This window comes from Artibeus jamaicensis, unplaced genomic scaffold (genome assembly GCF_021234435.1).
Source record: "Artibeus jamaicensis isolate MK-2021 breed Jamaican fruit bat unplaced genomic scaffold, CSHL_Jam_final scaffold_474, whole genome shotgun sequence".
NCBI lineage: Eukaryota > Metazoa > Chordata > Mammalia > Chiroptera > Phyllostomidae > Artibeus > Artibeus jamaicensis.
Window position 1 is genome coordinate 333,067 of NW_026522046.1, and position 26,193 is coordinate 359,259.

At 39.0% G+C, this 26,193-nt stretch overlaps 1 protein-coding gene across 2 annotated transcripts in view; it reads right to left on the bottom strand.

Moving 5' to 3' along the window:
- Window positions 1-3,216: 3,216 nt before the first annotated feature.
- CCDC50 (coiled-coil domain containing 50) overlaps window positions 3,217-26,193 on the bottom strand; it is a 68,817-nt gene continuing 45,840 nt past the window's right edge. For both annotated transcript variants that reach the window (XM_037131780.2, XM_037131781.2), the window contains 6 exons: window positions 18,690-18,805; window positions 18,226-18,270; window positions 18,008-18,112; window positions 16,192-16,271; window positions 12,701-12,807; window positions 3,217-9,475 (listed from right to left, as the gene is read on the bottom strand). In XM_037131780.2, coding sequence (XP_036987675.2) covers window positions 9,456-9,475; window positions 12,701-12,807; window positions 16,192-16,271; window positions 18,008-18,112; window positions 18,226-18,270; window positions 18,690-18,805 — 473 coding nt within the window. In that variant the 3' untranslated portion in view covers window positions 3,217-9,455. The remainder of the gene's footprint in view (window positions 9,476-12,700; window positions 12,808-16,191; window positions 16,272-18,007; window positions 18,113-18,225; window positions 18,271-18,689; window positions 18,806-26,193) is intronic.

Below are 26,193 nucleotides of genomic sequence, written 5' to 3' on the forward strand. Positions count from 1 at the left end.
ATCAACCTACACAGAACTAGAAGGACTGAGTTCAGAAAGGCCACAGGATACAAGACAAATGCACCCAATCAATTTACTTTTGTATGTTAGCAAGACACGAGAACACGAAACACCATTTATGATCACACAAAAATTAAACACTTAGAAGACACCCAACAAAACCTGTACTGAGTGCAAATGCTAAAAACTACAAAACACTGGTGAAAGATTCAAATAAATGGAGACATAGCATTAGTTTTCTTTTTTTTTTTGGAAGACAACACAATAAAAACGTCAATTTTCTTCAAATTGATACAGTGGTTTCATATAATTCCTTTCAAAATCCCAGCAATATTTCTTGTAGATGTGTATAAAATTAGTCTAAAATTTAAATTCTAAGGCAAAAGAACTAGAATGGCTAAAACAATTTCGAAAAATGCAGTTAAGAAATCAGTTTACCCCATTCGAAGACTCACTGTCTATCTGCAGTAATCAAGACTGTAATACTGGCGGAGGGAGAAAGAGGCCCATGGGAAACAACGGCGCACTCACAAAACAGACGCACGCAGTGTATGCTCAGCTGGGTTTGACAGAGGTATCAAAGCAATTGGGGCAAACGCAATTGGACATACAGGCAACAACAACGAAAAAAACAAAACCGAAACCAAAAAACTGGACCTAATACCTATCCTTTAGTTAAAAATTAACTCAAAGTAGATTAAGGACTTAAATGCAGAACTTAAAACAACAAAACTTTTAGGAAAAAACATACAGAAGAAAATATTCATGATGAGGCTAGACGAAGACTTAATTTTAAGACTTGAGACATTTTGCACGATCCATAAAAGGGAAAATTGATATACACCCTTTGGTACTCACCACTCCAGGTCAGAAAAGTCCATTGTCATTTATACACAGACCTTCCAAGCCAAAGTTAGATACACTGCAGACATATATCCTCACACACTCACACACACTCACACTCACATCCCCAGGTGTGTTGTGAGAACTCCCGAGGTCGGGTGTGAGGTGTGAGGGCAGCAGCGTGGCCCGTGGGCAGGCAAGTCCTCCTCCGTCAGGCAGGCGCCCCCAGCGCTGTTTGTAAGGTGAGCAACGACGCCAAGGAACGTGGCGCGGCAGGTTTAACTAACACCTGTCGTGATTAACAGGACCCGAACCAGGTCTGTATAATTAGGCACCGGAATTGGTGAGAGGCCTGTGTTTGGGAGTATGAAAGCAAGGTCTACTAGTGGGAGGTAAGGGGTTCACGAGACCACCCTCAGGCTTTTTTCATGAAGGAGCTCCCCTTTGAAACTTGGGAATAAAGACAGATTTTGGTTAACGAGACCCAGGTAAGTTAAGGGCAATGTTCTGGGTGAGGGGTTGGGAGAATAGTGCAGTCAGGCACCTCGGGGCAGCAAAAGGCACGAACAAACTTCCGGTTGTAAGAGGACACAATATACAGCATGGTGCCTATAGTTACAACAGTATGTTATAAACGAAATTTGCTGAGAATAGATCTCGTGTTATCACACACACACAAAGGTAACAATAAAAGTTGGGCGTTAAATAGTTTGTGGTAATCATTTCAGTGCATATGTAAATCAGAACATCATGTTGTATACGTACAATTTTTGTCAAGAAAGGCAAATAATAAATAAAATTAAGAGAAATTTAAAATCTTGTGTTTTTAAGGAACCCAAGATCCGAAATAAGACCTACGAATAAATGCCTAGGACGTTCTGTGGACTTGACAGGCCCCAGTACTACAGGAGGCTCTTTTCTTTCCAGAGCATCTTAGAAAGCCCAGCAGGCCTGGGCAGCAAGGACCCTGGTGTCAAGGCTGAAGGGGTGCTCAGAGAGCACCAACGTTCATGGCAACAGGCCTCTCTAGTGAAGGTACGGAGGTACAGAGGGCCAGCGCTGGTGTCCCCAGATTTGGAAGCAAGTTTACACACAGCAAAGCCAGGACGAGGACCCTAATCTCCTTATTCCTGTAAATGTATTTAGTTCACTGACTTTCATGCTGTCTTCAGCAAGCACACAACCTGTATGCAATTGGGGGGAGGAGCCAAGTGGTCTTCTGCCCCTTGACATGGGGGTGAAATTGTCTGCACCCCCTACCCTACGACTTGTAGTAATCCAAAGTGCTCTTAGAGATCTAAATCTCCAAATGTATGGTGGGCCGGCGGGGTTGGCTAACGTTCTCCTGAGGCCTTTAAGGAGGGGCTTCCCGAGGAGCTGCTTCTCCCCACTCGGACTCAGTCGCATCCACAAACACCCACCCGATCGTATTAGGCACCTTCCGCTACAGATTGAAGGGAGCTTACGTGAATTACATATTCTCTATTATTGTAGCTTGATTTTCTATCGTCTTCTTCCCATCACTAGCCTTTCATACCTCCATCATCACCCTGCTGTTGTCCACACCCATCTGTTCTTATCAGAAGTACTTTTTTAAAAAATCAACTCGTAGATGTGTCACCGTCTTGCACTGGCAATTTGCACCCAGTGATTCTTTAGAAATGAAAGGCTAAAATAAATATACAAACTTGCTTTAACTAAGTAACACCTGTACACCACTGGTGTCCCTCAGGCACCTGGTTGTGACATACAGCACTGATACATAAGATCTTTTAGATTCTCTATAATACTGGCCAGAGAAGAGGCCTCAAGAGTGTGGCTCAGGAAAATTAATTAGTGACCTCTTTAAAAATCACTTTAATTGTCACTGAAGTAGTATATTACTTTTAAGTAACCTGCTACATTTCTACAGAATCAGTTCCCACATCATGGTTATCCTATTAAGCTAAATAAAATAAAGACCTCTGCCTCATAAAGGTAAAACAAAACAGTAGTTATTATTAATGTGTGTTTTCAAAGTCCACAAAGTGTCGTGTGCAGGGCAGAGGAAGTCGCTGCACACATGGGGTCCTCAGTTGTCTGGATCACTGTATGAACGTCCACATATCTGCCAAGCCACCACCACACACAGAACAAACCCACTTTTCTAACCAACTTTAGACTCGGGGGTACTCGTCAAGAATTGCCATGATCAGAGAGCATATCAGTGTCACGTGTGGGTGGTTACAAACAGGGGATGGAACTTGGATAAGAGACAATTTTCCATAATTAAAGAAAGACATATTAGGGCTCCTTTGTAAAGAAAACAGATAACCCTCCTGGAACTTTCTAAACCTTCGAAGGCAGTGAAGAGAACATGAGTCAGAGACCACAGACTTTAACAAATGTATGACTTTATTAAGAGAAAAGGACAATATTGGTGTTTGCCTCAGACCAGCCAGGAAAACAAGCACACAAACTTATACAATACTTTGGTTTGAAAATTATTCAAAATGTCAATGTGAATCCTGATGTTTATAGAATCAAATGGAACATAGGTATAAAAAACAAACCATAAAAACACAAGCTTGCATAGATGAATTAATGTAGATGTGTAAGTGGCATTTAAGGGAGGCTTGAGCACTGGAGAGTCCAATTGACATTGCCACCTCCACCTCCCAAGACACATGAAAGTCACCAGCACCATGTTTCTTGTTTTCCTCAATGAGGTCATGAGCGGGAACAACTTGTGTTGTGTGAAGGTGAATTAAAACAGACCGTCTCCTCCGGCTTATCCAGATGGGTGCACCCACACCCACCAGTCCCCCACATCGGTCACCTTTAAGGCATCCACAAAGTGTCCCTCACAGTTTCACTTAATCTCTAGATAGGCATGTGGTTTGAGGTGGCTTCTGTTTTCTGTCCTTGGGCAGCTGTTCCATTAAGGTACTGTTCAGTTTCATGAAGTGACCATTCCAAAGCTGCCTTTCCCTCCGGGGCTTGGCTACAAGTTGATGAGCACTTGGGATAATGCCTTACATGTTGTTTAAACATATCCATGTTGCAAATGTCAAAAGAATCTGAAACTGGGTACCGTGTAGTAACTGTCTCAAAAGAGTGCTTTTCCGAATTGTAAGACAAATGACAGCACCACCTCAAATTTCCTGAGCAACTTGATTTATACAAGCAAACTCTTGTACTTGGTTAATTCAGCACCTTTTAAAATATAATATTGTGCTGGGATAGATTCTTCTCAAGGAAAACACCATTTCAGAGAATTCTCATTTTGGATCATCATTTTTATACGCTGTCTTCCTACTATACCTCCTCATTATGTACAATACCTCATGAGATAAATACTGGGTTGCCTGTAAGAGGCAGGTAAAAAATATAGCTATTTCAGAGAAAGGGCACTGGGCTTTCGGTTTATAGCAAGAGTTGAAGTTATAATCTGCAGGGATTTCAAAGACTAATTCAACCAGAAGTTTTTTAAAATATTCTAACATCAAAACCCCTCCCACAAAATTTAACAGGTAGAAGCTATTTTAGCAGTGACGGTCTGAAATTCAGTGCAACAAAAACATATCCTAAGCATATAACGTGTGACAGGAAATTCCCCCAACTGTCTTCACTGTTCTTAATCCTTGCTCTTTGTGAAAGAAATGTCCCTCAAACCCTGTCTTTTAATTCTGTTCTTTAGACATGAACCTCAGCAATAAACAGTGGGGAACTGAGTTATACAATTAATTCTGTCCTTGTCTGAAACGCTGGAACCAGCATAGTGCTGGGCCCCTATGCCATGAGGAGCCACTCAAAAGGAGAAAAAACTTTCTAGTTGCTGAGAATACACAAATGCGCATTAAATCTATTTGGGACATGTTTCTAGGCAATTCACACAAATACATAGGGAAAGAGTGGTTTTTAGGACCAGATATTTCCATACATCAACATGAGTACTTAAGACGGTTATGTTAGTTTGGGGCATCAACTACAACCTTCCACGAACAGCCTGGTGTCTTCCCCGTCACAATGAGTTCCCCTGGGTAATTTTCTATGAAAGTAATACACCAGAAGGACTCTTCACACCATCAAATCTCTAGTTTCAAGTAAAGGTCTCTATTTTGTTTGGTTTTCTTTTTGTTGTTAATGTCCTGCACTTCCGCACTAAGAGTGCAGATGAAATTCTTACAAGACAATACTGAGTTGACTTTAGTGTGTAACAGAACCTTTGGAAATATCCCCTACAGAGTCATAATGGAAAAAGACAGTCAACTCTCACTTATTCAGGAAGTGATCACCTGAAGAATCTGGCCAGGAGACTTCCCCCCTCCTACCAGCCTTTTTGGTCATGCCACCGCCCGTCTGCAGACAGCGAGGCAAACTTGACATGAAATGATGTATCTAACAGTGTATCGGTTACCCATAGCTCAGTGGAAGGAGCTTCAAACTTCCTGGTAGCAAGGATGTTTAGGGATAATGGAGAGTTGACAGTCATTTACATATAAGAAGTACAATACACTGACCTCGGTTGGAATCACGCTAATTAAGGCAATACTGCTCCCGAGACAATGCTGACAGAAAGAGCAGGTCTCATCAGAAAAGTGACTTTGTAGAAGTGAGATTTTCCCAGTTTACCGCTTCCTTCTTGGCTTCTCTAGAATGAAACTTCAGCTTTTCCAACAACAGTTAAATGGCAAGAGCAACAACAGCTTGGACACTTCCCTTTAATGACCTTATATAATATCATCAGGATAACAGATTCTTCCCCCAAGAATCTGGATGACTCTCTGCCCCACGCAGCATTATTTGGACAGTCTTTGCTTCTCCCTGCCCCTGTTACCTCTTACGAGCACAGGGGAGAAAAGGATTCGGCAATAGGAAGATAAGCAGTTATGGCTTTAAGACTCACAGGCACCACCAGATGTGAGGAAAAATGGGAACTTTTAATCTAGTCACTTCTCTGACAATGAGCAGTAACTAATGAACAAAGTATTTAAAAAATCTGTGTTTTTCTTTATGTTGAATAAACACACCTCTATTTTTTATGATTCTCTCTAAAAAGCCAATGCTATCAGAATATGGCACACTATGTACAGTGAAATCTACCCAATCAGTGCTCCCTTCCCACATCGACACCCCCTACACAAATACTATTTTCCCAAAAGGGGAAAAAAAAACCCTTAAATGCAAGTTGTATTCTGCTCTCAGTCCTTCAGAAAGCTGATTACTCAGGTTAGTTGTCCCTATATTTGGCTGAAGATTTATAGCCAATCACCAGTTATCTTTTAAGAAAGTCATCACTGAATAAATGAATAACCCTGGTATTCCCCAAAGTGATTTTTTATACAAAGGTAATACTCATTAAAAATCAAGGCTCTAAAATGTTAACCACTTTTGTGGTAAAATGAATGCACCATATTATAATAGGTGTTTGAAAGAACAACTTGGCACAAGATGAATTTAGAGAATATGTGACAGTATTAAAGAAAAATAATTATCAGTTAAAAGTTAATTATTTTCATACCAAAAAAGTCCTGACATGGAGGGAAAGGTGTGGTCAAAGTCAGCAATGAATTTATCCATCACCGAAGTTTGGCTGCGGGCCACAGCAGAGAAGGAAAGAAGGGACTGGGTCCCGTTCACAGTTCCCAGTGGGGAGCACCAGGCCACTGGTCACACAGTGGGAATACGATGATGCAGATCCAAGTGGCCACTGTCATTCTGGAAAGGTTTTCCTCCTGGGAGTATCTCTCCATATCTTTCTTTTCTACTTTAGACATTTCTCTACAATGAAAAGCCATGTATTTTTTCTTGCAGTTCATTAGACTGTTGCTAGTTTTTGTAAAGACATTTGAGAAATAGTATTTCAATGGTATTCAAAGTCACTTTCTAAAAATCTCGATGTTCTTTTAAAGTGTGTGCATAACTGTCTAGGCTCTCAGTAAACAATACTGTTAGTACCAGTCCGACATAGAGCCGACATCTTTTTAACTCAGAACGTTTCAGTGGACCCTACCTCACCAGCCTTCCGGCAATGACCTACAAAAATCAAGGTTGGGGGAGAGGTTGTGTGTGTCCAGTAAAAGGCTCCTTAACATACTACGCTCATTCGGCAACACTGGTTAACAGAGCCTGGCCTCCAGAGAACAGAGGTATAGAAACAAAAAGATTTTCCAAGTCCAGAAGCATTAGTTTACATCACAACATTAAAGCATAATGCACTGTGGGCCTAAAAATTAAATTGCATGTGTTCTAGTACTAGGAACAGGAACAAAATAAAAGCTTCCACACTTATATAAAAAAATGACAGTGAAAAGCAGAGAATGCAGTGAAATTTGGCAGTTTCTTAAAATACTCTTGTTAGTTGCTTCTATGATCTCAAAGATAATCGCATTATTTGAATAAGAGTAAGAGGATTTCACTGGTCGACTTTGATTTCTGTCTCCTTATTCATGGGGAAAGAATTACTCTGATACTCTTTTTAAAAAGTGTCTGCTTTACAAAAAATTAAGTTAAATCAAAATATCTTAGAATACTAATCTTTTAAAACCCCCCCAAAATCAAATTTTCAGTACAGAAGTTGAATTGAATGTCACAAGGAAAATGTCACCTTTGGTCACTCACTAAGACAGTTAAAACACTAACATCCTGGTTAAGTGTTAAGTGGCCTGACATTTTGAAATGAAATATACTCAGTTGGCATTTCACAATAATAAATACAATCGAATAAAGTACATGTGAGGCAAGAGAAATGCAGAATTTTAAAAGTAAAACTGATCAATGCATGAGATATAAAAATAAACATTTATAAAATAAAAATATGGCAAATGATATTGCCCATTTGCCTTACTATCAAATAAAAATACTTTTTTCTTTAAATCTACCATAAAAACTTGTAAAAAACAAGAAGCAAAACCACAGGGCAGACAAAGAAACCTACAGCGTTCCTGTGAGTCAACAGGCCTCAGCTTCGGACATTGAAACCACCGCCTCTGCAGTCTGATGGAAAGCCAGGACCACTCTGGTTTGCCCCGACGAAATGAAGGCTTTTCCTCATTCATTTCATCATGGCCACTCAAAGTCCTATTATTTTCCCTCTCCCCATTTCTCTGAAATGACTCCCTTCCTTAGGGTTTTGTTTCTTTCTTTGATTATCATCTCCCCAAAACTTAACTCTTTTAGATACCTTTTACCCTAATTCGTATAATCCAAAAACTTTATGAAACCCAAGACCCTTCTGAGAATGAAAGATCCAAATCTACTCTCAAAACTACTCTAAACAGCTTCCTGAATATTGCCTGACTCTAAACACTGGAAAGGTAAGGCAAACGGAAGGCATTTCCCAATGGGGAAAGAATGGATTAAGAGCTTTTTTCTCTAGTTGCCTATACATTTCATTCCTAAACAAACACCATACGGTGAAAAATAATAGGCAGTCAAGCTGTGAATATATTACACATACATATAGACATATATACACATACATATACATGTGTGTTTGTGTATGTATGTGTAAATACAGCATGACTGACATTTGGGTTTACTTACTACGGTGGGAAAAGAAGTATTTCCATAAGGTTAGGAGCTAGACAAAGACTAGATTTCCTGAAGAGGAGTTTAAATGTCTTATATTAAGGATCTCATGATCATGTATCATTAATGAATATTTAGAATCAAAAACTTGCATAAAGAAGTACTTTATCAACTTCAAGTTGAATTAACCTAATTATTGGGACATGTGTAAAACATCTGTGAGAGGTTGCCAACAAATACTATTATGTTTTTTAAGCAAGAGGAAAACGTCAGTCTATGGCCAGAGAGAATGATGAGATCATTACTTCCTAATTCCATTTGCCTCGGCTGTATGAGTAAGTGTAAAATAAAAGAAGAAATAGAAAGTTTTCATTTTTAGTTGACTTCACATAGACCTGAGTTAAGATATAATAGAAATAAGTTTTTTCCAATAAATACTAATAAATGGGCAATGCCTCGAGGTTTCAGAAGCCTTGCTATTGAGGAAGCAATAGCAAGAAAGTGTGAGAGCGCGTCCAGGCCAAGTTTCCCTGGAGAATTTGTAAGGATCTGCAAAACTCATACAGTCCTGGTGGTCAGAGTAACATGTTTCAACTGTTCCAGATGTTTTTTTTTAATACTTTACAGTTGTGATATTTTTCTTTTCCTGAAGAGTACAAAAACAAACGGCTCTGTGTTTCCATATATCATACACTAATGTACCTCCCAAAACTATTTCTTACCTTCTTTTATCTGCATCTTATCCAAACGTTATGTTTTACCTTGATCATATGATCTTCACTAAATTCTAATTCCTAAATGAAGCTTAGTTCCTAGATGCCAATACTCTGTATGTAAGAAAAATGGCATTTTGTAGGAAGTATATGCAGCATGGAGGTGGTCAATATTCAGAAGCTAGATTTTCTTGTACTGCCCAAATGATCAGAAATAAGCAAAACATCATTTTAAATGCATTAAAAATTATTTATGGTCAGAAAAACACTTGAGGATAAATCCCAGGAACAGAAACACAGGAAGAAGGAAGAAGCGTGGAATGCGTCCTGCATCATCCAGTGACCTTTGCCACAGTGAGTCCATTTTCAAGGCAGATGCCTAGGTTTCTACTGCTTGTAATGGAAACCTGGGAAGGGAGGAAAAAAGAAGAAACATCATTAAAGAAAAATCTCTGAAACTAAACAATTTACAGATTCAATGCAATCCCTATCAAAATACCAATGGTATTTTTCACTGAACTAGAACAAATAATCCTAAAATTTATATGGAACCCAAAAGACCCCGAATAGCTACAGAGGTCATGAGAAAAAAAGAACAAAGTTGAAAGTATCACACTACCTAATATCAAACTACACTACCGGGTTATAATAATAAAAACATCATAGTACTGCCATAAAAACAGACACATGGATCAATACAACTGAACACGAAATCCCAGAAAGAAACACATGCCTACACAGTCAATCTATGACAACAGAGGCAAGAATACACAACGGGGAAAAAACAGTCACTTTAATAAATGGTGCTGGGGAACTGGACAGACACATGCAAAAGAATGAAACTAGATCACTTTCTTATATCATGTATCAATACGAGAATAAATTCAAAATGGATTAAAGACTTAGATGTAAGACTGGAAACCATAAAACTCCTAGAAGAAAACACAGGCAGTGAACTCTTTGACATCGTTCTTAGCTCTCTCTCTATATATGTAAGGATATGTACCCTTGGGCAAAGAAAACAAAAAAATAAACACACAGGACTACATCAAAGTAAACGAGCTTTTACACGCTGAAGGAAACCATCAACCAGAGGAAAAGACAACCTACTGAATGAAGAGAAGATATTCACCAGTTAAACATCCCAAAATGGGTTAATATTCAAGATATATACGAAAGTCAAACAACTTAACACCAAAAAAACCCTCAATTCAATTAAAAAATGGATAGAAGACCTGAATAGATAGACAATTGTCCAGAGGGGACATACGGATGGCCCACAGACATGTAAGAAGATGCTCAACACCACTCGTGGTCAGGGAAATCCAAATGAACACAATTAGAGATCACACCCCCCCCCTTTCGGAACAGCTGCCATCACACAATCGACAATCGAGAAACTCGCAGGCACTGCTGGCGGCAACACAGATGGTACGGCCACTGTGGAAACCAGTATGGAGGACCAAGTTTCCTCAAAAATTAAAAATAAACTACCACAGATCCAGTAATTCCACTTTGGGGTACTTATTCAAGTAAACCAAAAACACCGACTTGGAAAGACATACATAAGCCTATGTTTACACTGCAGCATTTACAATAGCTAAGATATAAAAGCAACCAAAGTGTCCATCTATAGACAAGTGTATTAAAAAGTGTGGTACACACTCACAATGCAACAAGAAATCTTGCCATTTGAGACAATGTGGGTAGACCTAAAGAGTATTAGTATAAGTGAAATAAGCCAGACAGTGAAAGACAAATACCATATGATTTCACTTAATGCACAGAATCTAGAAAACAAAACAAAACAGACACAAACTCACGTGCAGAGAACCAACTGATGACTGGATTATGGGAGGAGAGTTGGGAGGATGGGTGAAAAAAGTAAAGGGATGAAGATGTGCCAACTGGTAGTTATAGAAACAGTCTTAAGAACTAAAGTACAGCACAGAAATATAGTTAATAATACTGTAGTAACTATCATGTCAGATGGGATACTAGACTCATCCAGGTGGTCACTTCATAAGTCATATAAATGTCTAATCAATACATTGTATGCATGAAACTGATGTAACATGACATGAATGGCAATAATAATTTTTAAAGTTTAAAAGTACTTTTAAATATAAGATTAAAAAATAAAAATTAAAACAAATTTAAACTTTGAAACTCTCAGATTGCTTCGGCAAAATTATTCATCTTTATGTCTATGCGTTTTGTGTTTTCTTTGACCTTAAGTATAAAATATTTACATATAAAATCATGTGTTATTTTAATACTATATACCACAGATATGTCAAGAACAGAAAGGCAGCCCTTAAAAAAAATAATGCCTGCATATAGCATAAGAAAAATGAGCTACTTCCAGTTAAATCAAAGATGGTAAAAAGGCCACAGAAGAATGAAAATTGTAGTGTAGGGGTTGTTTTGATGAAATCCAAGGAGTCCCATCTTTTAAATAATGTCTTGTGTCTTCTTCTCAATACTGGATGGCTCTCAGAATGAAAGGGGCGGGGCGGGAGGAAGAAAAGCTTTGAAATGATACCAATGACTAGCAGCAACTCTCATCCCCTACAAATTCTGAGTTAGTCAGAAGTGGCATTGTATATTGGTATTTTGTAATGACTGCAGAAAGAAAAAAGAAGTTTGAGAAGGCTGTCGTTAGATTTAGAAAAGCATAATGAAAACATCACAAAATCTTTGAAGAAACCATAACAAACAAACATCAGTAAGACCTAAGATTCGCTTTCAGATATTTTACTTATATGATCCTGACAACACAGACACTATTACAATCGCCTCCATTTTTAGCCCTGACTGCTGTGGCTCAGCTGACTGGAGCCAGGTCCCGTAAGCCAGAGTCATGGTTCGATTTCCGGTGAGGGAACATGCCTAGGCTGCAGGTTTGGTACCCAGCTGGGGCACTAACCAGAGGCAGCTGACCGATCCATGGATGTGACATACTCCCACTGATCGTTCTTTCCCCCTCTGTCCCCCTCCGGTCTCCTCACTAAGCATGCATGTGGGTGAAGGTTAAAAAAATCACTTCCACTTTTAGATGAGGAAATTAATACAAGAAACTACTTTTTTGTTATCTCATTTTATGACTATCTTTAAGGAACACATTAGTGAATGCACATATTTTGAAAAGCAACTACATGCAACCATTTCTTTCATTTTAAAGATCTGGTCCAACTTAAATCGCATCCTCTTTCCTCATTTTCTTTGCCCCGTTTTTCTTTTGCGTGTTTGTGTGTGTGTGTGTATGTTTTGTGTATTTTAAGTCTAATCAGTACAGACTTGGGAATTTGGTAAACAAGAGCTAAAAAAGAAAAATCCCAATAGATCTAAATAGTAGAAACAACCATCTGAATATGATGAAGAATATGATGGAGCAATGAAATCTCTGCAGAGAAATGAAAATACAGAAAATCTTGCATTCGATTTAAGGTGTTTTGTTTCTGCATTGTTAAAAAATTGTTTATTTTTTAATAAATGAAGAATATTATAATGTTCTGCTGAGAGGAATATTTTTCCACTTCACGGATCTGTAAGACAGCATTTAATTTTTCCACCCTACCACGAGGATTACATAAAAAGACCCTAAATTTGACCATCTATTATATTCTTACCTTTATGAGAGGACTCCGGTCTTGAGAAATGGCGCGTGGAGTTATGCTGGTTGGTAAAGTAAGTGTAATCCAGACCCTCAGCATCTGGCACGGCAGGTGGGGGCGGCCTGAGGGGAGGTCTGAGGTTAGAGATGCTCGCAGCAGTGGTGGCAGCAACTGTACTGCTCACTGGGTCACGTGGTAAAAATGTTTTTGTTATGAATGGAAAGTCAGAATGTGTTAGAATTCTCATTTTAGCTCCTGGCCGGTTGCATGCACTTGGATAAATTATTTTATTTTACTGTTCTTTTGTTTTGGTGCACGCAATTCAACAAAAACAAATTTTCGGACACCCCATATGTGTGAGGCACTGTGCTGAGGACTAGAGAAACAAAGATCATGGTGATGTGACCCCGACACTAATGAGAAATTTACATGGGTGGGGTAGGTTTTAAGAAGACGGGAAGAAAGCAAAGAACAAACGAAGGAAGTGATAAAGTTAAGGAGGAAAGGGAGAGGAGGTGAGAGAGGGAGGGCAGCAGGCAAAATGGGAGGACAAGAGAGGGGAGTGAGGGGCAGAAGGGACATTGGTCAACATATAAAATTTACTGCAAAATCCCTTAATCCACTAGGTGGCAGAGTAGAGCTTACAGAAGGAAAAGGCAGTGCTGTATCTGCACCTTGTCAAGTCAAAAAATAAAACAAAACAACCCCCCCCCAAAATGATGTAAAAAAACATCGGAAATTTTTTACTACTCTAAAGTTATTATTTTAATGATGTAATCAAGATTTTTGCAAACATTTGGCTTTAATGAAGATGAAAAATAATATCTCTCCTTTTTTGTTTTATTGTTGCACTAAAGCACGGAACCACATGAGGTTAATACTTGTCAGTATATAACCATGCTCTAGGATGTTTTGTGTAATTATACAAACAATCTGGAAGGCATAAGTATTATGCAATTTGGAAAGTTATGCTAGTAAATACAATGGGCTCTGTCATATAAAAATAAAGGCAAATGTTTCCAAATTCCTCACCCCCTCCTCAAGCAACAGACTTGTGCTGGGTATTCAGTGTCTGGAAGAGGTCAGCATGGGATGTAAACCTGTACATACAGTAAGGACTGCCCTGTGGTTGTCCATAAATACACATCACTTAAATTTTACACTAAGCCTGCCTGTCACACACATATTTTAGAGTTAAAGATCAGGTAAGTGATCTATCTAGTTTCATAGTGGTTAAGTGGCAGAGCCTGGGCTCAAACTCAAATGGATTTCAAAACCAGTGCTCTTAACTAGCACACTACACTCAACTACAGAGGTCGCCATTTTTATCAGCGGCAACACCTTTATTCAAAACTACATGTATGGAAGAAAATACAGTATCAGGTAGTATTACCAGTATAAAATCCTATGGTTAAAATTTGGAACTTGGGTGGACACTTTTTCCCAATACAGAGAGGTACAATTAATTCAGATTGCCAGCTGGTTCTCTGTTTCCTTAGGAAGAGTTGAAAAATTTTATAATAGACACAGAAACTGATTTTTGACCATGAATCCTATAACCTCTGAGAATCTGAATCCTCTCTGCTGCGACTGTAACAACACTGAAGTAAATAAACATCTTCACCTAGGAAGGTCCAAGTTTTTCAGTCCTTGAAACCTTCTTTTTCTGTACAAGTGGCCACACTTTTCTGCCATGATTAACTCTGGAAGAGGAGCAGAGATCCTAACCAGAAAGCACACATTCTGACGTCAGCTGTGCAGATGGCTACAGTAAGATAACAGGCTTTAACTTTAAACTATGAACATACAGGCTACATAATGTTCTTCATTTCTGTATTGTCATATACATAATCTTTCTGTAAATGATGTTTACACACAAATGATCCTCTCAGGTCAAAAAAGACTTCAGATCCACTAGTCATAGGTCACTTTTCACTTACAGCCATTTTTTCATATAGGATCATGTGATTATTTACTCTTGCAATATGCCAAATAGTCTTAAGAGTGCCTGTTGCATTCCCAGAACTTGTTTTCAACTTTAATAAACCTTTTAAAATGGCTATTCCACACTGTTCTGCCTTATCTGCTGTACAATTCTAGTGTTCTAAGGAGTCCTTGGACTTCAAAGATGGCAAAATAACTCTACAGAATTCAATTCGCTGCACAGCTATTCACTTCCTTAGAACAGATCAGTCAGTTGCTACTTTACGTGGATACTGCAGGGATATACATAAGACCAAACCCTGTGGCACTAAAATCTTTAAAAACTGCTTGGCATGTGCTTAACTAAAAGCTATGAGAACCAATTTTATACAATTAGACCAACTCTACTACTGTTGCATTATGCTTCACAAATCTGACATAATTTTCTAAAGGGTCTTTATCTTCTGAAAGCCCAAGGACTTAGAAATAGAGTGTGGCTTTAAAAAAAAATTATTTATTTATCTTTAGAGGGGAAGGGAAAGAGAGAAACATCAATGTGTGGGTGCCTCTCGTGCGTCCCCTCTAGGGAACTGACCTGCAACCCAGGCATGTGCCCTGACTGGGAATCGAACCATGATCCTTTGGTTCGTAAGCCTACGCTCGATCCACTGAGCTACGCCAGCCAGGGTTAGAATATGGCTTTTAAAGGGCACTAAATACATTCATTTTAAAAAAATAAGCAGCATGGCTTAAGTGAGGGCAAATAAGGAATAGCAATACCGTATGCCTTCAGTGTAACAAAACTTACATTTTAAGAATAAATATATTATTAGAAATCAGGATCAAAATTCAATATTCTAATAATTCAGAATTTTCCAAATGTTTAATTTAGTATTTTTCATCTTTTTTTATTTAATATTCTTTCCTCCTATTCCAATCATATATTCTTTCGAAAAGCAACAGAAAGCAATGAAGGGGAAATACAAAGGTTGCTTCCCTGAGACTTAAAGGTTGACACCTTGAGGTCAAAAGGGCAGCTTCTCCATTACTGTGACCCAAGACTGCCTGAGAGAAGCCAGAAAGTACCTATGCACAGCCACAGTGACTTGATCTGGTGGGATTTAGAACAGCCTGTAATGACTCAGTGAGCATTTGCCTAGGACACTGAGACTCACATAGAAATGAACTTGAGCATGTGTAAATGTCAGGCACAGATCATGAACCTCAGTAAAAAATTAAAACCTGAGACTTCACTTAGGACCATGTTTAAGCTCATCCCTTCTTGGCTGAGGGCACTGGTTCAGCGAAGACAGAGACAAGAACCGTTCGGCCCTAACAAAAGGCACATCCTCCCTCTCTCCACCCCGGCTTCTGTGAAATGCCCCATCTTTCTCATTCAACCTCTTCCCCCCAACTTAAAACTGGAAACAAAAGTTGGAGAATACCCGGCATGACCTGATACCACCTCGTGAGTGCAGGTCTGGATGTCCTTGCAAAAGAACATGCACTCTCCTCGGGCTACAACTTCTCTTTACTCCCCCCAAAGCCAAGTTCCTCCCTCTCCTCTGTGGGTACCAACTTACCGAGCTGGCCTGTCAGTCTTAGAACGGTGAGGTTCGTCACTGTCTTTTGACTTTGAGTGTGCTGATTTAGATGTTTTGGGCTATAACAGGAAAAAAAAAAAAAAAACAACATAAAGAAACCAAAAAACAAAGGAACAGATTAGGTTTAGAATATATCTAAATCATGTCAAACTACTCTCCTTTAATTATTCCAGGTTACTTACATTCAGTTTAAGACATAAAATATTTTTAAGTACAACCACTCAGAGATTAAAAAAATTAGTCTCAGAGGTAGGCTGAAGGCTGTCAGAGTAGTGAGATCAGTGGGCTAAAGAACCCAGGCAAACCCCGCCCCCCAGGGTGTGCCTGGCCACCCACTACCAACATGGTGCACACCAGCTAACGAGAGACCTGGGGGGCTCCCAGAGTCCGTGGAATCTAGGTGTGTGCTCGTGGTTCTGAACACCTGACTTAGGGAGGATAATTTTCAAGCCAGTAACTAAGGCACATTTCAAGGCATTTTCTAATACAAGAACTGTATCAGCACCAATTAAGGAATCTAGACAGCACAGCAATCTGATACCTGATAGAATAGTGGCCTTCCTCTTTTACTTTACTGATTTGTAATTCTTAAAAATACCTGCTCCTTCAAAGGGTTATTAGCAAAGAAACTCTGCTCTGGACAATTATTTGTGGTTTAACTAATGGACAACCATTTAGGAACCTTTCTACTAAAAATGAAGTGGGTAAGAAAAAAATCCTCAATTTCAAAGATGGTTCAAGAGGGAGGTAAGTATAAATAATCAACATGGAAATGATACTTTCATTTGCTTTAAGACTAACAACTGTGTAACTGAGCAACAGGAAGTAGAACAACACTATTATCATGGTTTCTGTAGCTTCTCTTTCCTCATAGCCAAGAGTCAGACAGGACCAGAGACCCAGGGAGGCATCTCTTAGAGAACAGGTGGACACACGCCATCTGTCCAGGTCTAACACAAACTCTCTCCCTAGAAACACTTTACTACATGAACTCTCTCGCTTCTCCTCTGCTGCTCTTCCATTAGGCTTTCATCAGCCAGCTTGACCCTGTATTTGTTAGCTGTCTACAGTCTGGCTTCCTGCCTACATTCTACATTATCACAAGGAAATACCTTTGTCTTATCCTACAAGTCCAGAGGAATGCTTTGCACAAAGTAACTAATGAGTAAAGTCTGTTAAATTGTATTTGCAGCCACCGTATACAATAATTAGATCACAGTAGAGTGAACTGACATCACTGTTTTGTCTCCTAGTTCTGAATCATGAAGGGGAAGGTGATAAATAGCTCAAGCTCATACTAGACAGTGCCTGCACTCTGACACAAGCAATGACTGCTGGGGTATCTGTCAGCCTGCCAAGGACCAAGAGGAAGAGGAACACTGAGTCCATCACCAGGGATGAGGCACAAAATCAGTACACGCAGAAAGTACAGCCAGGAAGAACAGGCCACTGTGGAAATCTGCATGCATGTGAAAATGCTATGTTCTCCTGTGAGGTAACTATAGTAAAACTAAGACTGCTCATGACCAGAGGATGCTTACATCCTGATGGGTCTCAAAATAAATGAGTGTTTCAATCCTAGCAATAACTTTTTACATGGTTACTTTCAAGAATTTAATATGATTTCTATAGTGAAACAACTTTTACAAGTCAGGTTCACATATGTGATACAGGTACTTTGTACATCCCAAACATATTTGCAGGGATTACCTTAAAAGCAGTGCCCCCTTTACATTTGTAATGTTACTTACCATTAAAAAGCAAACAAACAAACAAACAACAAAACAGAACCTACCTTCCAATCAGACTCATGCTTTCTTTTGTCCAAGGACGATTTCTCTCGTTCCTTGGCTTTCTTGTAAGCTTTCTTTTCTTCAGCCATTAGAAGTCTAGCGATTTCCTTAAAAAAATCCAGTCCATATTCTTACTGATTACAGAACTGCAGGTAGAAAGTTACTGTCATAGTTCCAAAGAACACTGGCTAAACAAACCACCTCGTTATCACCAACTCACCTCATCCTGGGCTACTTGAGCTGCTCTGACGTCCACCTGGGTAGCCTATATTATAGAAAATGCAAAAATAATTAACTCAATTGAATTCTGTTCTGTCCATTTTTTTAAATCTTACATAAACATACACTGGTACTGGAAACTAGTTGTGCCTCAAGTTGGTAATTGGCTGGTACACATTCACCAGCCAGAGCAGGGTCTATTTTTACCAAATCCTACAGTAGATTACTAGAGAATTATCAGAACTCAATAATGAAGAGACAAGGATATGGAATTCTATTGCTAATGTTTACTCAGTAAATAAAATTAAACACTATTCCTGTTGTTTTGATTTTCCACCTATAAAAAAGGTATTTGTGTCTCAACTGACAAAGGACTACTACGATGCCTATTATATAATCTAAGAAAGACTCAACTCACCAAAAAACACCTTATTCACCTAAACCTGTGCATTAAAACCTGCTCACCAGAATTTCTTCTTCCTGCAGTTTCCTGGCAATCTCAGCGTCGTACCATTCCTGACCCCTGTGGCCCCCTCGTGACGGAGCAGAGACTGTTTCTTTCATGGCTCTCGGCTTCATGCCTAGAAAAAACTCAATGTAGTAAGGCAACCAAGTTTTATCTTCTATAACGCTGCAAAATTTAAGGTAAAAAGAAATTTTTACCTTAAATTTTACCTTTTTCTTTACTGTCTAACACTGACAAAATAGTTGCCCCTCTAAAATTCCGTGGAGAATGCCCTTGAAATAATTTCTTTGCTTAGAAACAGAAGTGGAGACGCAGGTAATCCACACACTTCAACACAGTTACACGCCCAGACCTGCCTGGTAAAACCTCCCCTCTCAGTGTCCTCAAGAGCAGGAATCAGCAAGAAACTGCGAGGCTTTCACCAAACAAGAAGAGGGGGGGAGGGGGGAGTAACTTAAGTCATTGAAATACAAAGAGTTTAGAGAAAAGGAAGTTACAGAGTTGAGGTTTTAAAGAGGCTAAGCCATCAGCCCGGAGGCAGTGAGAGGTTTCCCTCTACGTGCCTCAGCCCAATGCAGCTCAGATCGCACGCAGCAGAAACAGCACCCCCCAACTCACCCCCCAGCCCCCACCCTAGAGTTATGAGACTCAGTGTCTGCCAGCCGCCCAGTGGTCCTGACATGGCTGATGACCAACAAAACCCCTTGCTTTTTAGAACTCTCCCAGAGCTTTGATCAGTTTAATGTTATTGCTAAATTTTATAGAAGATATAACACAAAGGAAATGGCACAATGACTTGAGTTCCGCTCTGAGAAAGGAACAGGTGTGGACTGGTGGCAAATCGTGGCTTTCTATTCTGAAATTTTATTTGTAGCACATATTCCTTCTGTAACTTTTAATTAAGTAGTAAATGCTAATGATGATCATTGCAAAATTATAGATATTTCATTCTCTGTACCCTTTATAAATTACAACTATTCAACAATGTGAATGCTTTATATGCAGAAATAATTAAAATGATTAATGTAGTGAAAAAGATTAGCTATCTGAAATAGTGGCTTTCACTGAATGGATTACTGATGGGAGAAGGAGCTTCACTCCTGCCTATTTCTTCATATCAGTTGTTCTCAACCATGGCCATACACTCAAATCCCTTGTGGTGCTTTAAAAAAAAAACACAAAAAACTTTGACCCAAACCCCAGGGATTCTAATATAAGTTAGCCAGGAAAGATCTGGTCTTTAGAATTTTGTTTTTTAAAAAATCTTTAACAGTTGATTCTTATTTGCAATCGGCACTGGAACTACCAGCCTGGTGTATTATGTCCATCAAAATAACCGCACATTAAAACAGTTCTTACCAAAATGCCTCACCACACTTGATTTGCTTGCTTTAAAAAATAGAAAATAGTAAAGAAAAGAAAATACAACTCAATTCTGGGCAAATGAATAAAGTTTAAGTTAGATGGGGATGGCTTTCTTTGTAGAGCTTTGAACCTAGCTTTGTGGTAAACTCTAAAGCCACAGACTCATCTGCCTTTTCCACCAAAAAAGAAAAAAAAGACTATTAAACATGGTTTTCTTAGCTTCAGGCCAATTAATACACGATCACCCAGAATACAGAGTCCACTTCAACTTCACATCATTTCTAGAGCTACTGAGTCTTAAGCCGGCCTGGCCTGGCTTCAACCCAGATTTCTGAGTGGCTTGGGACAGTCACGCGACCGTGGCACACTCCCAAGACTGGGCCGTATTTAAGTGGAATATAAACCTCCCTGAGTTATGATTAGTGTGGTCATGACTAGGAAGGAATATTTTAGGTAAGATAAATGAAATTATATAAGAAAGTAAGTATTCGGCAAAGTCGGTGGACAGGGTAGGTGGCTATGCCTTTCTCCCATCTACAGAAAACTGGCACTTGGATGAGCAGCCCAGAACCTGGTCGAGGAACCTGGTCGAGGATGGCAGGGAAGGCCGTACTGTGTCTTGCTCCTTCAATTTTGCCATCGAGTGAAAGAAACAATACAGAGGGATATGCTCAGATTTCAAGACATGAAGCTTTCTGCACTATTTTGCCTTACTCTACACCACAGAATTAAGTGATAAGATATTGTAATATCTATCAAAGACACTCAGAAGGCACACAAATGCAACACTCTTAATTGGCTTGACAGGTTGAGAAGATTGTGACCTCCTGGCAGGTAAAAACACAGTAATCAATGGAACAGAACAGAAAACCCAGAAAAAAACCTGTAACATATGATCATTTACAACAAAAGACTCAACAATATACAACGGGGAAAGAATAGTGAAACTGGACCACCGCCTTCCATCATACACAGAAATTAACTCAACTGCTACAAGAAAGTTTAGGCAATAAGATCCTTGACATTGGTCTTGGAGATGATTTTTTTCTTTTTATTCAACAACAAAAGCAAAGGCAACAAAAGAAAAAAACCCAAGTGGAACCAACCAACCAAAAAGCTTCTTCACAGCAAAAGAAATCATCAACAAAATCAAAAGGCAACCTATTAAATGGAAGAAAATATTTGCAAATCACATATCTGGTAAGAGGTTAATATCCAAAATATGTAAATAATTCATAAAACTCAGTAACAAAAAAATATATATATGATTAAAAATGGGTATAGGATCTGAATAGACATTTTTTCAAAACAAGACATACAGATAGTCAATAGGTACATGAGAAGGTGCTTAACATCACTAGTCAACAGGAAAACACAAATTAAAACACCTGTTAGAATTGCTAGTACCAAAACCAAAGTGCTGGTGAGGATGTGGAGAAAAGGGAACCCTTGTGCATTGCTGGTAGGAATATAAATCGGTGCAACCATTGTGAGAAAGTTTGGATATTCCTTGAAAACTTAAAAATAGAACTACTACATTATCTAGCAATTCCAATTCTGTATATTTATCTCAAGGAAACAAAAACACTAACTCGAAAAGACACATGTACCCCTCCCGTTTATGGCAGCGCCGTTTACAGTATCTATGACACGGAAACAATCTAACAGCCCCCCAACAGATCAGTGGACAAAGGAGTACGGCCTTGTGCCACTGAACAGTGACAACAGTTCTGAGAAATGCACTGTTCAGTGACCTGGTCGATGTGGGAACACCCTAGGGCACACTCACACAAACCTAGACGGCAGAACCTGCACACTAGGCGGCAGGGGATGGCCTACTCCTCCTGGGCTACGAGCCTGTATAGCAGAACAACACAAAGATCAAATCAAGCACAAGAGAAAATGGTGCAACCAAGAGACGAGGTAAACACGAGATGCATGAGGCTGCTGCTGGCACAGCAGGACATACTGTTTTACAGCCAAGTTTTTCTTAATACGTAGAAAGAGTACACTCAACAATGAGTAAGAGTACAGTAAATTCATTAAACCAGTAACACCATCGTTTATTATTATTATCGAGTACTGTGTATTATATGTAATTGTACCGTTACACTTTTACTGGACTGGCAGGTCGGGTGTGTTTACCCAGCATCACCGCCAACAGGTGAGTAACGCCTCCTGCTCTGACACTTGAATGGCTATGATGTCACTAGACAATAGAGATTTTTTTTCAGATCCATTGGATTTTTTTTCACACAAAGATATTTTTCGCTGCTTTTAGAGAGAGAGAAAGGGAGAGAGACAGAAACTTCAGTGTGAGAGAGAAACACCAGTTGGTGGCCTCCCGTATGTACCCAGACATACCCAGGTTGTAGGGACTGAACCTGCAACCTTGGTACGTGCCCTGGCTGGGAAGTGAACCAATAGCCTTTCAGTTATGAGATGATGCTCCAACCAAGATATACCGGCTGGTGCTCTATTGTAGTCTTACAGAACCACCATCATATACACTGTCTGTCATTGACCAAAATATCTCTACTGGCTCATGTCTCTACAGGCGCATGAGTGTATATATACAATGGAATATTACTCAGCCATAAAAAATAAATCTCACCATTTGTGACAACATGGATAGACCTTCAGGGCATTATGCTAAGTGAAATAATTCAGAGAAAGGCAAATATCATACAATATCATTTATATAAGAAATCTAAAAAATGTGCTCATCAGATACAGAACACATTGCTGGGTGTCTGAGGTGGAGACGAGGGTAGGGGCAAAATAAGTGATCTTAATAGGGTCAAAAGGTACTGACTTGTAGCTATAAAGACATAAGTCATGGGGATATGTTATACATATTTTGACTGTAGTTAATAATACTGTATTGCATACTAGACAGTTGCTAAGTGAGTAGATCTTAAAAGTTCTTATCTCACACACATACACAATTGTACCTGTGTATGGTAACAGATATTAATTAGACTTACTGTGGTAATTATTTTGCAATATATATATATAAATATTGAATCATTATAATGTATACATCAAACTAGTATAATGCTATATGTCAACTGTACCTTAATAAAAATAGTTAGAATTTGAGGTAACACCTCCCCCTAAGCCCCAAATATTGGGTTGGCCAAAAAGTCCACTATGTTTCTTCAATACAATGGCTCTAGCAGTGCTTGTCTTTAACTTCATTCAACACAACTGTGTTAGGTTACATTGTGACAGCTGTCATATCAGCATGCATTTTTTAAAAACATTAAAATTGGTGAATTTTTGTGCAGCTATTTTACTATTGAAGATGGAAGAAAAGCATAACACACTTAGTATATTATGCTTTTATTACTTCAAGCAAGGTAAAAACACAACTGAAACACACAAAAAAGATTTGTGCAGTTTATGGAGAAGGTGCTGTGACTGATCGATCATGACAAAAATGGTTTGTGAAGTTTCTTGAACTACTGACATTTCATCCAAATAATTCTTTGCTGTGGGGCTGTCTCATGCACTGGAAGGTCTTTAGCAGCACCCTTTTCTATCCACTAGAAGCCAATAGTGGGAGATCGCTGACATACTCAAAATATCCAAATTGGTTAAGTTACTGGTGAAAATGAAAGGCATGTCTTTTGTTTTATGGAAAAAATGTAACGGATTTTTTGACCAAGCCAGTAGAGAGCGGGAAAAGTTTCTTTGATCTCTTGCTTCCTCACTGGAACTTGCATGTGTCATAAGCAGAAAATCCCCACGGCCCAGAATAATTCCCGGGTTTCTGAGCCGACAGGGCTGCCCACTCAATGCAGTGTCCTCTAAGAGGTAGAGAGAGCTTTTGTGAGTAGGTAAGAAGGCAGTTCAGACAGTGCGGTCCAAGGCCTCATTACAGAAAACAGAGAGATGCTTTAAAACCTTTAAAGGCACCATTAATTTAAAAAATGAACAGAACACCCCCCCCCTCACTTTGGTAGCCTAAATAAACATAGTCTGAAAATTCACTTTCAAAAGGTCAGATGAGCCACATTCCACAAGTTCCACATTCATTTCTTAATCTAATTCTTGCTTGTCTTGTTCTGCATATCATTTGCCAGTATGAGAACAAAAGACCCTCAAAAAAACAAAAATAAAACTTACCTTTAAATAGATTCTGCTAAAAATAAGGTAAAACGGTGATTGATAGATTGTTTGACATACTGCAGGACTACTTTGTATTAAGCCAGTCTGACCCTTGGGGAAATGTCAGAGCAGAAAGAGGCAGAAGAGCTACAGCTCTGAGAGGATGGGGGTTAGTTAACCTGCAGGTAGGAGGCTGATAGGACAGAACAGCTCAATGGAGACGTGACCCTCAAAGCTGGTATGGTGTTACTGCTCTTTAGAAAGTTACCCAATTTTATACTTAACCTAGCAATTTTATCTTGCATTCCTTTTTCAACCGGTTCTGAAATCCTGTCCAAGGGCTTAGAACTAGCTCTTTGTCATCCTGCTAGTTTCTTCATTACGAAGTTAAATTTGGCCTATGCTAATAACTTTACGAATAGACATGTGTGCCTAGATCTTATATTAGATTTGCAAAACCTAGCCTACAAGGGCTAGATTTGCAAAATCTAGCCTAGAAGGGCTAAGAAGATGAAATTTGTAAAGCTGAATACAAAATGATAGACATAAGCAGCTATGTAGTAGCCACATTAGCACCCCTGTGTTGGTAAAAAAAAAAAAAAAATTGCCTACAACTGCAGTAGTGGGGTCTGTGAATCACGGTTTAGTATATAGAGGCTGGTGCAATCACCATTCCTCCCCAAACCTTTAGAACTCCAACATGTCTTTCTAAATCTGAATATAGTATAACTTACCCATAAAGCCTACTCTAGATAGATTACATCACTTCCTCCTCTATGCCCCCATAGATCTTTGTTCAAAGTATATCTAATTGCTTGTTTACATATCCATCTATCTGCTTTGAGTTACTAACTCTCTGAGGTCCAGATCTAGGCATAAACCCGCAAACACAAGCCTGAGGCAAAAATATTTGTGGCAGATACTGAGTATGCTCGCTGAACTGAGTTTTTATTTTCTTTATAACCAAGTCCTTTAATAACTTAAAGAATTAACATAATAGGAAGAAGCATCTAAGTCAACTTGAATCTGCAGCCCAGAGAACAGATTCCAGACCAAAAGCAGAGGCTGACCAAGCAATAATAGAGAAGAAAAGAAGAACAGATGCTTCCTTGGTGCTCCTTTCCCAACAGCCCTCGCCTCTCTAAAAGCTCAGTGAGAGTAAAACACTGGGTTGGCCAAAAAGTCTGTATGATTTTTCTGTAAAATAAAAGGCACAGTTCTCATTTTCACCAATAACTTTATTGATTTAGATATTCTGAGTATGTCGGCTATCTCCCACATGGTAGAATGCTGTCCTCAATTAAAGTCTCAATCACTATCAACTTCAACTGGTCTACCTGACTGGATGGAACATTGTCCAGCAAGAGATTTCCAGCACAAAACTTCCCAAACCACTTTTGACATGTTCAGTCAGTCACAGCACCTTCTCCATATACTGCACAAATCTTTTTCTGAGTTTCAGTTGCATTTTTACCTTTCTTGAAATAATAAAGCATAGTATGTCAAAAATATTGCTTATTTTCTTCCATCTTCAATATTAAAATGACTACAAAAATTCACTAATTTTGGTATGTTTTTAATGCACACTGATATGACAGCTGTCACAATACAATCTAATAAAATTGTTTCAATTGAAGTTAAAGACAACTAATTACTAGTAGAGCCATCTTATGAAAAAAAACGAATGAACTTTTTAGCCAACCCCATAGATCCAGGGTGATAAGCAAGGTCAAATTAAAATACCAGACAGAGTAGTGCTATGACTTATAGTGGTACAGCCACAAGGTTTCCAGACAAAAATAGAAAGAAGTATTACTGTGTCAATGATAGACTTCAGATTTAAGCCTCGGACATGCCAGAAATTTAACACTTAAGCCTAATGTTCTCTTCATTCCTGTACAACTACAGGTGTATCTTGGAGACGGTACAAATTTGGTTCCACACCATCACAATTGAGTGCATACAGCAATACAGTGGGTCATAACCTTGTTGCTGGTGGAAGGTCTTGCTGTCAATTCGTAAAAA